General features: G+C 45.7%; 1 protein-coding gene across 1 annotated transcript in view; it reads right to left on the bottom strand.

Annotated features, from left to right (window-relative positions):
• The window catches only part of LOC147017724 (solute carrier family 12 member 2-like), a 172,758-nt gene that overhangs the window by 58,407 nt on the left and 100,602 nt on the right, over positions 1 to 13,749 (bottom strand). Inside the window, exons 15-17 of the mRNA XM_085847580.1 lie at positions 10,608 to 10,763; positions 7,709 to 7,808; positions 6,301 to 6,412 (exon numbers count right to left, since the gene is read on the bottom strand). Coding sequence (XP_085703706.1) covers positions 6,301 to 6,412; positions 7,709 to 7,808; positions 10,608 to 10,763 — 368 coding nt within the window. The remainder of the gene's footprint in view (positions 1 to 6,300; positions 6,413 to 7,708; positions 7,809 to 10,607; positions 10,764 to 13,749) is intronic.

Below are 13,749 nucleotides of genomic sequence, written 5' to 3'. Positions count from 1 at the left end.
TTGTGAACTATTGGATCGGCCGCTGGGAACTCTTGGAAAAATGACGGAACTGCTGGACCCCAGAATCCGAATATCGTGAAAACGACGACGCTTCCGCATAGTTTGCCGGGTCGCCGTGCCTCATTCCGACGTCGCAGTGATTCGAGACCAGTGCCATCGGTGAGAGGGGTTATCAGTCTACTAGCTCAGACATGTTGGGGTAACTCAGTGCTTCCACGGCAGCTATAGAATCTGTCAAAGGTACCCGGTTCAAATGTCGCACTTTAAAAATCGTATTTAAAACTCACGGCACTCTGTGCAGTTATACGGCGCTCAGCACGGTTTATAAAAAGCACTGTTCACACGAAACCATCACGGTGGCTCCAGAACCTGTCAAAGGAGGCACCTGGTTCGAATTTCGCACATTCAAATTCTCATTTCACAATCGTGGCGCTCGCTGCTGTTTGCAATCGTGTCGCGCAAGGACGTTATTTGAGGCTCTCCTATGATGGATGGACTCGATGACGGATGGAGTCCGCTATGACAGACTCTCCGAGGAGACGCACACGAGTCAACAACCTCAATCATAAGACAATACTCATTGAATGGAGCACCCTCCCATCTTCGTGGCATGGAGCACAAGATCTCAAGTAGGTCTTGGAATCTTGAGCTTCGTGCCAGGTCGTTCACGTCACTCATCCTGTACGCATCCAAAGTCTCCACGGGGGCAATGGAGGATGCAACAGCATATCTCGGCATCATATTGTTGCGAATTCGCGCCTGCTGGCGTGCGATCGGCCGCTTGACTCGAATGGCGGCCGCCTCGCCTACCAGAACGGACAATTCTGTCGTGACCCTCTCGGAACAACGCCGGGAGCTAGCACGGGTGGGGGTTTAACACCATCACGACCGTGCCAATTGCCCACCCGCGCAGGATAGGGTTGCTTGCCAAATTCGATCTACCTAAGTACCTGCGCGGATGGTCGACCGGGCGATCGTACCTCGCCACAGGCCGACTCCGGACATGAACCGCTTAAGCGGTCCGTTCCGTGCTATCGGGATAACCGAGCGGTGTTATCGTCAGCCTCGACTGTTCTGATTAATTATCGGGCATATTAAGCCCACTACGAACCCTTTACGTGAAGCAGGATGGAGGGTCAATAAAGAAAAGACGAAGCGAAATGGGAAAACAGTTCACACAATGCACATTAATTATGCAACACACGGAGAGCACACATATACAGCCAAACAGTCAAAATGCACATATATCAACCCAAACAAAAGCAACAATGCAGAGCTACAACCGAATAAGACCGACACATGGAAACACTTAAACAGTTCTACTTTACAAGACACGGCGCCAACACACATTAATACAAAAACCCCGAAAAGAAATGGTGACTTCCCTTTGGGCCGTCGAGTCCCTCTCCTACATCCGTCAACGTGGTCGCGCCTGGCCGCGACTCCGTGCCATGGCGTGGTAGGCGCGTCCTCTCCGGCGTGCCTCGCGCCGGCACGTGTTGGCAGCTCGACGCCACGGACGGAGTTTCCGGCGCTATCCCAGCGTGGATAGAAGGGGGGGGGGGGGGAAACGTTGTCGCTCGAGGTCGCGGTGTGGGGAATCGCAGACGCTCCGTCCCGCCAGTGGGGTCTCGGGACCGCCCCACAAAAGACCAGGCCAGCGGCCGCCAGGAAGAGAAGAGGATGAGCGAGCCGGAAGACAGGAAGAGAGCAAGAGCAACAACAGCGCTCCTTCCGTGTCCGACTTTTTATCCCCCGGGGCTCCGCCCTTCACTCCGCCCCCGTTTTCAGCTCCACCCTCCTTCGAGAAGGTTCTCGAAGAGGGCGTTCCCTCACCCCGACCGCCTCACGCTGGTAATCCACCAATCGGCGGCGAGCTGCCCCTCCCCCTTCTCCTCTCTCACACCAAGCGCGGAGAAGAATGGCACGAAAAACTCACCAGCATCGTTGGCAGTTTTCGTCCGCTTTGAAGGCGGGCTCAGACCTCGCCTACTGTCTCCCCCCCCCCCCACTCTATCGCCTTAGCCTGTCTCTGTTCATACCCGCTCCCTTAATTTGCCAAAAAAACAACAAAATTTAGCCCCTCTTTATTTTTTATTTCCCTTTTATAATTGTCTCCGTAATCCCCTTTATTGTCTTTGTACGGCTAGCCTATCATGTCCACCTAGCCTACTCCCAACCCCTACGTTCCCTCTCTGGAGGGGAATAGGGAGAGACTAGCGTCCTGTCTCGAGGCCCAACAAAGCCTCAGAATGGCCTCCTCGGGTTCAGCGATCTACGAAGGTGAGTCCAGCGGCCTACAACGAGCAAAGGGATGGATAGTGCGAAGGGGTACATCTCCTATCTACCCTAACATTCATTAACCTGAAACTACCCCAGGGCTTTCCAAAAATGCCTCACACTTTAAAACTATCAGTTCGAAAAACCATGATTCCCGTCGCCTGTGTTGGTGTCCATTATAAATTTGGGCTTTTCCCCTTAAATTTTCATACATGCCCTCACACAATTTCCTGTCTGGGCAGCGTGGCTCAACTGGCAGGAACCCCCCCTCTGCCTAACTCCAATCATGGCACCCCCAGCCCCGCAGGCTGCCTCCGAGCCTATCTGCTCCCTATAAATGTGGGGGGTTGCCCTCTCTGGCATTGCCCCCCCTCCGAGGCCCACGTGGCATGTTGATGCCCCGGGTCGCTTTCCGAGGGTCGCCTGTGCCCACTACACTGCCCCCATGGCATTCTGGCGCTACGGGTCCCGTTTCCGACGGGTCGCCCGTGCCCACTACACTATCCCAGCCCCTCTTGGGCCCTTGGCCTACTCTGGCCGACTATTCCGGTGCCCGGGGTGCCCACTAAACAAAAAAAAAACAACTCACCTTTCCACAGCCACGCTCCCAGCCGGTCCATGAACTCTTGCACCCGTCCAAACGGGTTTCGTGCCTTCTCTCGACACCAACAACAAAACGACCTCCTTTTAGTAAATTTAACTATCCACTAACTAAACATTAAACTGACCCCGGGGTCTCTTGGGTGGGAATCACTCCTCCCCCCAACCAGTCATTCGCACCATGCATACCACATTCGCTCCACTCGCACACTTGGGCCCACTGTCCTACACTCATTCCTCACACACTTTCCATTTCGCAACTCACATCAACACTCCACACTGCCATCCTTCTAACTAAATCCCCTGACTAACTCGTGCTCCTTCGTCATCCCTTAAAACTCATGCACGTTCCATTTACTCTACGTAGCTGAGCGACGTCTCCACGACACATTTCCAGTCTGTCCGTGTCTCCAAAAATCCAAAAAATCCATTTCCTAAATCTAAACTAAAATCCCTCTAACTAATCCATTCCACGGGCGCCATGAGGTACAACCCATGTCCCCATGAAGCCGGTCTCACTAACTCTAACCCATCCCCCTAACTAGTACTTCCTGTGCCCCCTAACAAGGGGTCTTCCACCCCTTGCCTGGGAATCCTGTTCACCCGAAGCGAGGCTTGCTTTTCTCAACTCTTTTTTTTTCATAATGCGCACCACCAGCGCGGCAGTTCACAGCCGCACTCTTTTTCCGTGACGTCATGGCAGCTGCTTGCGCCCCGCGCACCTCGTCCCTCTTGGACGGTACCATCCGGCAGGAATTCCCTTCTGCCGGATTCCAAACACACGTGCAGCCATGACGTCACTCTGCGCATCTCAAAGCAAGCCCCGCGTTTCGAAGGGTTCCCCACGCGAATACATGTGCTCTGCTCGTCGGAGCTTTACAAACACGGTCACGTGGAGAACCAATCCGGTCCAAATTCCGAATCCAGCCGAGCTTCTGTCCGTCTGCGGGATCGGCTAACATCCACCGCTGGCGTTTCCGGACCGGGTTTCACCTGCACAGCCGCGCACGTGGTGGCCTTGTGCGTAGCACAGCACGGACCCCGCGCTCGCTGATGAGCAAACCCGGCACGGTGCCCAGTGCAGCTACGGCCGCTACTCGGCCTTTGTCCCTCATCTGTCGCAGTCGTCGTCACCATTCAACGCGCACACTCCTGCGTGCCACGACGCTCACACTCTCCACCATGGCACTCGGACACGGGGATGCGGTTGCGTCCTCCCGCATACCGACTGTCATCTCTCTCACGTACAGCGACCTCACACACGCTCTCTCTCTCACTCACACACACACACACCATACTACTCACACACGCGGTTCCTATCACACGCGGTGTTTCATACACCCACGGTGTTTCATCCACACACGGTGCTTCATCCACACTATGCGTGCTGTAAAGCACGCATTTCGACACACTCGCAAACACACATTTCGACACCACACACACCGGAACAACCATGCTGGGAATTAGCACCACCTAAAGGGGTCCCGGGGTTTCCATAACCCCCAAGCTCCGCGTGCACCCATTCACAGCACTCGCCCCCTTTACCTCGCAAGGCTCGACCGGACTCTCCTCGTCACGATCCGCCTCAAGGGGCACAGACCCTCACCTCGTTCCTGAAGGAGGCTATCCTGCTGCTCACACCAGGTCACAGCACATTCCCCAAGCTCCCCCTCATCGTCCTCCACTAACGCTGTGTGTGTGTGTGTTCGTCTTTCACCCAGTCTTTATCGTGTAGTCTCTCCTCTACTTTTTCTATCTCCCGCGTCTGTTATTTCTGTCACCTCGTTTATTATTTCCCTCGTCTCTAAGTGTCTTGCCGTACACGTCTCCGTCACTCCTTTTAATTTTTCCCTCTGTGTCACCGTCACTTTCTCTGTCACCTGCTGGAGTCTCGCCCAACGAGTCTCCCGAATTACTTTGTCCTCCCCCACTTCCATCGCAGGCCGGACAGTCGTTGCACTCCCTCTCAGCTTGTTCGCTCCAACACGTGGCGCCGCCATTTTGCACTCCACCGTACGCGCTTTGTTGCACACAATTGCGATTATGCCCGCCTGCAGGCCTCGCCCCATGCTCTGCATTTCACCCCGCATTGCCCGCATATCGCTCCTGAATGCTTGCATGTTCACATCCATTTTTGCCAGCAATATTTCTAATAGCTGGCCCATGTCAGGTGGCCCGGTGGCAGTCGCTTCGCCATTATCGGGCGCGGATCCGCCGGGGACTGAGGAGGGATTTTGACGGAGGAGGGGAGGGGGGGTGTCATACACCGCGGCCCCCGCCGCTGCGCCCATTGCGGACTCTGCATTTATTTGCGGGGAATAGTCAACCTGCATAATGGGAGTGTCCTGCATGGTCATTTCGTCCTGAGCCATAGATTCTAACATTTCCAAATCCATTCCTAATCCCTCCTGCCCTTGCTCGCCTTGGCTGAACATTTTACGTGCTGGGAATAAAATTTATAACGTTCGTAATTTGGGGACATGGGGGGGAGGGGGGGGTTGCTCCATATACCCCTGATCCGACTCCGTGAATTTTGCTACGGAGGCGGAGGGGGCCGAATCGCACTCCTGACAACCAATTGTTACTGGCCGGGGGTCGGCCGCCAACCGACCGCTCTGGACGGAGCCGCAAGTCGAGTCGGCCCGACCGATCGCCCGGAATATAGATCGCCGCCCGGATAACTCCGAGCGACGGGTCCTTGTACAAGGACCGAAATATGCCAATCGGCAGATCACGTGGGGTAGGGTCGATTGCCAATCTTCAATGTACCTAAATACCCACGTGATCCAACTTCCGGGGTATTCCACCCTCGACGGAACTCGTACGGAACAAACCGCCGAGGCGAGCCTGTCCGTGCGAGATTCTGAGCGGCGTAATCGCCGAGAACCGTCGGTCCAAATGTCCCCCTATTACGGCAAAGCAACGATTTTCAAACTCCCAACACACGAAATGTTCAATCCATGAGGGAATGGACGAAACGAGCAGGTTTACATTCACACAAGGACATTTATTATAATGAAACACGTATGTAATTATACAAGCAACAAAAGCACGATAAAAAGAACTACAACCGTCTACTTATTATGTAGTCATTTACACTTAACAGCAGTTCCTACTGATTAGACAGGCCCACGGACACACGTACGCTCGCGCGCACACACACACACACACACACACACACACACACACACACACACACACACACACACACACACACACACACACACACACACACACTTCCAGGACTTCAACAAGAGTACATGCCTGAACAAAAATGTGATGTCATGATCCATTCAAGTATTTTACCAAGTCCATGAACATGAATTAACTCGAACCAATTACATATTTTACAACACGATTGTTTGTTGTTGATTACTTCACCAATTCACTCATCCTTCTTCCGCACTGTCTCCTCATTACCTTGATGACATGGCCACACACCATGAGGCCCATATTATGTGTGAAGGTCAAGGAAAGTTCAACAAGGGCAGGTCTCGTACGGGGGTCACCGGTGAGCACCAAACACTGAGGGCTGATGAAAGCATTAACTGTATTAATAACTAGCAGAAGTAGCTGGCGTTGCCCGGGCAAATTCAACACATACTCACTCGAGGCCTGAACACGCAGATGTTATAATAAACCTGTGTAAAGCAATCGTTTTTAATACCAGGCTCATGTGTAAACACTATAATGATTAAATTTGAGTTGACAACAAATCGTGAGAAACTCAACATATGATCTTCACAATACATATTACTCAATTTTCCCAGGAAAAAAATCCAGGGAGTGTATTAGCACAAGACCCAGTCGAGGCCTGGAGGGTAATTATCTGATTTTAATTTTATTTTTATTATAATTTTTTGATCCAAACATAACCGTTGACCTTCCTCTGGATGAAAGAGGAGGCCGTGCAAAGTTTGGTTGCACTGGCTGCTGCAAGGGCCGAATGCATAAACGAACAAACAAACAAAATTTCTTCTTCGTCTTTCTATAATTCCAGCAATCTCTGCGTGTGTGTGTCTGTCTGTGACCACTGTTTCTCAACAACCACTGGTCCGATCTAATTGAAACTTGCCAGATATATTGCTGGGGACCTGAGGATGTGCCTTTTCAAGGTTTGATATTAATCGGACAAGTGCCTCCCAAGTTATGGCCATTTCTTTACCAACCAATGACAAGACACGTTGTTGCGTGGGCGTGGCTGATGGGTCCCTCAGCCGCGGTCCCCATTACAGGTTACAACGTACGGGCTTCCGGATAGTGATGACTTCGTGTATTCCAATAATTTCTCGATTTCTTATGCGCATTTATAGATAAACACAATGCCCCAAGTTATGATCGTTTTCATATTAGACGGTGCATAAATTTTGGTAACATCAGTGTGAGCTGGTATGCTCCGAACCAGGATGTAAAAGAATTTTTGTCTCGCTTCTCTTCTCTTTTTGTTTTTCCTTGCGACGACATTGCGAAAAGGCAAAATATGTTGGCGCTAATTGAACAATTGCCCATTAAAACTAAATTGCAAATAATCGTAACTGCGATATGGGAACTTCCGGTCCACGGGCACGCGAGAGCGAAGAAACGGCCTGTGTGGTTGTTGTTTCTTGCTCGTGGTTTGAATATTTTTTTATTATTATTTTTTTTTTTACAGGCATGTACTAGTATATTTAATATGTGTATTTCCTGAAAATATCAGAGTCTGAAGCCTAAAAGGAGTATAGCTGGGTGGCTCTCTGGCTACACTTTTGAAAGAAAACACAGGACTGTGCATAATGAGACACCGCGAGGAATATTTTGTAATAATGGACATGCCGAAGCTCAGTCTCACCGGAAGTTTTTGACATGATCAGGTACACTCGCAAGCCGCAAGGTGCGCTGTAGGGCCTGTAAGTAGGTCAACGCCTGTGTGGAGGAGCCCCAGTTAACATCTGTGAACGGTGAAGAGCGAAGTAAATGATATTTGAAACACAAACACATTTAAAATCTCAAAACCAACCTTACTACCTCTTCCTACACCGAGGTGTGTGTGTGTGTGTGTGTGTGTGTGTGTGTGTGTGTGTGTGTGTGTGTGTGTGTGTGTGTGTGTGTGTGTGTGTGTGTGTGTGTGTGTGTGTGTGTGTGTGTGTGTGTGTGTGTGTGTGTGTGTGTGTGTGTGTGTGTGTGTCTTCCTATCCCAAAATAGCATCAAAATGAGTCAAACAATTGAATTGTGAATATCACGTGATCAGTAATGTTCATAATACAATTTTCCTAATGTGTGGGGAAACATTTGATGCAAATGTGAAGAATCTTCAACATTTGTTTTCTCTGTTTACAAATCAACCTTCATCACGACTTGGTATATTTACAAAACTTGGTTTTTGAAGTAAAATATTCAAAAGCAAAGTGCTATTTTGTACAGTATCGATATAATAATGCATTAGCAAATAAACATCAACTTTTAAAAAAAACAGTTCTTTTTAAATAAGTTCTGTAATATATACCATAAATGATCATTCAATAACCTTATTAAACATTCTTTAGTCTCAGATAAATGGATTGTGAAACAACATCAGTAGCAATCAATCATTATTATATTAAGCCTGGTGTTGGCTTGACGGTTCAGGTGTTTGGCTTGAGATCTTTGGGTCTTGAGTTCAAGTCCCCTGTCGTGCTGGTAAATAACACCAGGTGGGTTGACTTAGCCTGTCATCCTTCCAAGGTTGGCAAAATGAATACCAGCTTACCGGTAACAGGGGGCAATGCATCAGCGACACACAGTGCCGGATTAAGCCTCGGCTGGCCCTAAGGCACATTTTGAAATTTTAGAGAATGGCCTGAAAATTTTAAATTAGATCTCGGGCTCATGGAAATGGACCCCAGACAAAAGATGAACCGATTCAAGAACAAAATATTTAAAACAAAAAAAAGACAAATATTTAATGTGAAAATAATTTTTGGCCGAATTTTTGGCGGGCCCTAAGGCACATTCCTTGTCTGCCTAATGGTTAATCCAGAACTGCCGACACAGCCGTGCCTCCATAAAATGATACAGCCAAGTAGCCACAGGCTACATCCGAATGAATGAATGAATCATTTTATTCATTACTAACATGTTTATCAAAAGTGGCCTCTGATAAAGCATCCCATGTTTGCAGACACTCTTCTACTTGGGTGAATTGGGAGTTGCTTTGACCTTGGTTGTAAATTCGCACACATTTGGGAAGAGAAGTTTGAGCAATCACATGGTATTAAATGACGGCTAAAGCGCAGGGCCGTATAGCAATAGTATTTTGATTCTCGCACAAAAATTTCAAAAACAAGTCATCTTTAGATACAAACTTTCAAATTGTAACCGAGCAATATCCGTTTAGCACCGTTGGATGGAATATTGTGGATAAAACACCGACTGTTCAAGGTTGGATGAGTAGATCTCTGTGGGGGGGGGGAGGGTTGGGGGAGGGGAGGGAGCTTCTCAGACTGAGTGGAACAGCAATTGCTTCACTCTGTCTAAACTTCTACTCAACAGTGTGTTGCGTGGTATTCAGGCCCAAATTGGGTTGGTAACTGGAACACATCTACATTACCAAACATGAAGTGGCACACACATTCCCTATTCAGACAACTCTCTTCAACGCACAACTGGTCCCCAGTTACTAAAGCAGCTCCTGAGAAAGCAGCCAACTTTAAGCTGGATAAATTGCCAACATTTATCTGAATGGACTTCACAAGGAACAGCTGGAGTATGGAAGGAATTTTAATGGATAAATAGTAAAACCTCACATTCACCATGACTGTACCACAGATTTGGTCTCCACTGTATGTTGAACATCTTACAAAAAACTTTGTGTTTATAACTGGACATGCATGAGATTGAGAGTCAACGAATTAAAAACAAGATGACTGGGAGCGGATGGACATCGAGGACGACAAATAGTGCTTTCAGATTTCCCAAAGAACTTCCTTTCTGCATCAAACCTTCCGAGTGATTAATGAATTGTCAAAATTTGTTATTTAGTAGATTCTTTATTAGATGATTTCCCAATAACTCCCAAAAACACAGCATTGTTCCCATTCTAACAAATAAATCATCGACAGCAACAATTCTCCAAAAGGTATGTCGCCTCAAACATCAAACACGTACCAACACTCCATAGTAGTACATCGACTATATGAGTATGCACACGGGTGTGATCCAAAGAACCACAAAGTAGAAACATGAGCGAACCGCACAGTTCTTGTGCAATTGAACATAAATCATCATGGACACAGATTATCAAACTTTGAGATTTCAAAATCGAAAGTGTTGAATCATTCCCACCTTCAAAAAATACCAACAAGCTGACACTCATTTTGCTGACCTCAGAAGGATGACAGGCAGAGTCAACCCTACCTGGTGTTAATTCAACAGATGAGCAGGATTTGAACTCAGGATCCTAAGATCCCTAAGATCCCAAGATCACCAACCAAACCATTAAGCCAACAACACCAGGCATATCATGATATATTGTCACCCTTTAATTATTAAATGCATCAAACATGATATCGTCACCCTATAATTATTAAATACATCAAAGATTTTCACTTGTCCGACAAAGCTGACACTTTGAATACTCAGACGTATTTACAAGCAACGGGGCACATGTGTAAATAGGAAAAATAATATTTTCAAAATGTGAATTCAGCAATTAGAATCACTTTGCAGTATCCTCATCAAATTTCTGCTCCAGCCCTCCCCCAATCCTCACCTGGCTTGCTGTAAGCGACGTACAGGTAAAGTGCAAGCACGAGAGCACAGGTGATCAATGCTGCTAGCCAATTGAGCACAAACATTATGCCGCAGCAGACGATGGATCCGAGCAGTGACAGCCATTGGTTGTAATAATGGAATCCTGGTCTCCAACCTAATAACACAAGGAGCACATTTAAGGATTCGGACCATTTTGGATCTCTGAGTGTGAACTTGATTGTTTACCAAATCATTCCATACATTGCCATTACAGACGTTAAAAATGTTAAAATAACCTTTTTACAAACAATGCATGTACAAACAGCACTGATCGTTACTCACAAACATTAGAATATTGCAGGTTGTCATTAATGAAATATAAAATGAATATACATTTGGAATATTTTTTATTGTTCAATATGGGACTTCCAAAATGACGTTTGTATGTTAAACGAGCTCTTTTGCGCATGTGCTGTGTGTGTGTGTGTGTGTGTGTGTGTGTGTGTGTGTGTGTGTGTGTGTGTGTGTGTGTGTGTGTGTGTGTGTGTGTGTGTGTGTGTGTGTGTGTGTGTGTGTGTGTGTGTGTGTGTGTGTGTGTGTGTGTGTTTTCAGTGGCTCAGTTCTGCTCGCCGAGCACTTTTAAGCTGGCGTTGCTGGGTGTGAAATCGGTAATTAAAATCGCCTTTTTAACATAATTTTCAGCATTTGAACGAGAGAGTTGATTTCAAAATGGTTAACAATAATTGTTCTGTTCCTGAATGAAAATCGGACTCACAGAAATATCAGAATCTGAGAAATATCTGCGGATGAGACTGACAGATGTTGATTTCCCATAACTTCCTGTTAATCCAATTACCATCCGCAGGGGATATATGTAAACACACACACACACACACACACACACACACACACACACACACACACACACTTCACCTTTTACCAATAGATGCAAAAATCTTGTATAATTAAGCCGTTCCCTGCACAGCAGAAGACGGGGTTTTGAAATCACGTGTGTGTGTGTGTGTGTGTGTGTGTGTGTGTGTGTGTGTGTGTGTGTGTGTGTGTGTGTGTGTGTGTGTGTGTGTGTGTGTGTGTCCGATCCATAACTTTTTTACAATTTGAGCTTTTGTCATTAAATTTTCAACAAAACCTCATGACAAGAATATAGAGGAGACAAATTAATAATTTTGTTAAAATTATTCTCATTATTATTATTATTATTATTATTATTATCATAACTAGCAGATACCCATCTATGACGGATATTGGGGACAGGATGGATCACAATACTCAGTTACGGTAGTTTCTTTGGATGTTTTGCGCCGCATTCAACAGCTCAGTTCATATTGGTGGCGTGTCTGGGTGTCCATGGTAGCGTTTGAGACCGGTCGCTTTAGATTGTTGGCCTTGACACATTGTGCCGGATAAGTAACACGAACGATTTGACATATTCATCGTTTCTATATTACCTCCATCAACAGACTGATGAACAACATGGCAGGATAAAAGTCGTAAATGCTGAGTTGAACAAACGTCCTGAGCTCATGGACTTAGTTAAGTAAAGTACGTCGTCTGCGACCCGGCCATCGGTTTGCCGCCGAATGCTGCTGATTGTGACATCATTGATTCCTTCTTTGAAAATTCGATCTATATTCGATTTTTGAATCCGCTATCACCTGTGCAAGTACATGGAACACATAAAGTGAAGATTTCGGAAGTATGAACAGAATATGTTTGGAGAAAAGTGTGTTAGAAGTTCCAGGCTTACGCCCATTATATTATTATTATATTAAGATTATGATTATGATATTCCATTGTTTGACTCTGCTATCACCTGCGTAAATACATGGAACACATAATGTGAAGATTTCATAAGTATGAACAGAATATGTTTGGAGAAAAGTGTGTTAGAAGTTCCAGGCTTACGCCCATTATATTATTATTATATTAAGATTATGATTATGATATTCCATTGTTTGACTCTGCTATCACCTGCGTAAATACATGGAACACATAATGTGAAGATTTTGGAAGTATAAACAGAATATGTTCAGAGAAAAGTTTGTAAGAAGTTCCAGGCCTACACCAACTATATTATGATTATATTTGATTATTTGACCCTTTTTGGTATTTTGCGATATTATTTTTTAACATTTGTTTTCTCAGCAACCACTTGTCCGATTGACAAAAAAAATTTCAGGGTCGGAGCGACTCCCCAAGGAGAATATTCTAATTATAATAGTGATGTCATAGGTCATGTGGTATGGCAGCAATATTGGATTAAACACAAAAAAATTGAAACATTAAATCTCTGAAACCGTTCATTGAAAAAAATTGAAACTTGACATCTCATTCTACTCCCAATAGAGAATAAGGTATTGTAAGGATGACGTCATCGGTGAAGTGCTAGCCCAGCCATAAATGTTTTAATTTAAATCCTTGTTTACCGTTGAATAACATTTTTATCAATTGGGTTTTTGTCATCAAATATTCAACAAACCTTTATGATGAGATTGTGGAGAACACAAATGAATAAATTGTCCAATTTTTTTTTTTAATTCATTTTCATCAAGTTTAGTTTGAGTATAAAGCGGATGTGGAAGGGCCTTGAATTTTCAAATGCTTTCTAGTTTCTCTTGTGCCCCGGAACCAAACACAAAACAAGAAGACGTCATGCAGAGCACGATACTTGCAAAATCCATAAAACAAATTTGACCTCAAAAATAATTGGTGGTTGAATTCAATGACCAAATATGCAACTCCTCTTCAAATTTCAAATGCATCGGATGAAAATTGACAATTCAGCCTATGTTGACCTTTTGGTCCATGTTGACCATAAAAATAATTGGCGAGTTGAATTCAGTGACCTGAAATATAAATCCTCTTCCAATTTTGGGTCAATCAGATGAAAATTGAGGATTTTAGAAATACCACTTTATTTGTGGACCTTGGGACTATGCTGACCTTTTGGTTCATGTTGACCTCAAAAATAATTACCTGGTTTAATTAATTGACCTGAAATATAAATCCTCTTCAAATTTTAAGTCAATCAGTTTCGAAATCTCACCTAAGTTGATGACCTTTGGCCTATGTTGATCTCAAAAATAATTGGCCAGTTGAATTCAGTGACCTGAAATATAAATCCTCTTCAAATTTCAAGT

Source organism: Eptatretus burgeri, chromosome 11 (genome assembly GCF_056783735.1).
Source record: "Eptatretus burgeri isolate ZD-2024b chromosome 11, Ebu_testis_v1, whole genome shotgun sequence".
Taxonomy (NCBI): domain Eukaryota; kingdom Metazoa; phylum Chordata; class Myxini; order Myxiniformes; family Myxinidae; genus Eptatretus; species Eptatretus burgeri.
This window is presented reverse-complemented; position numbering and strand designations above follow the sequence as displayed.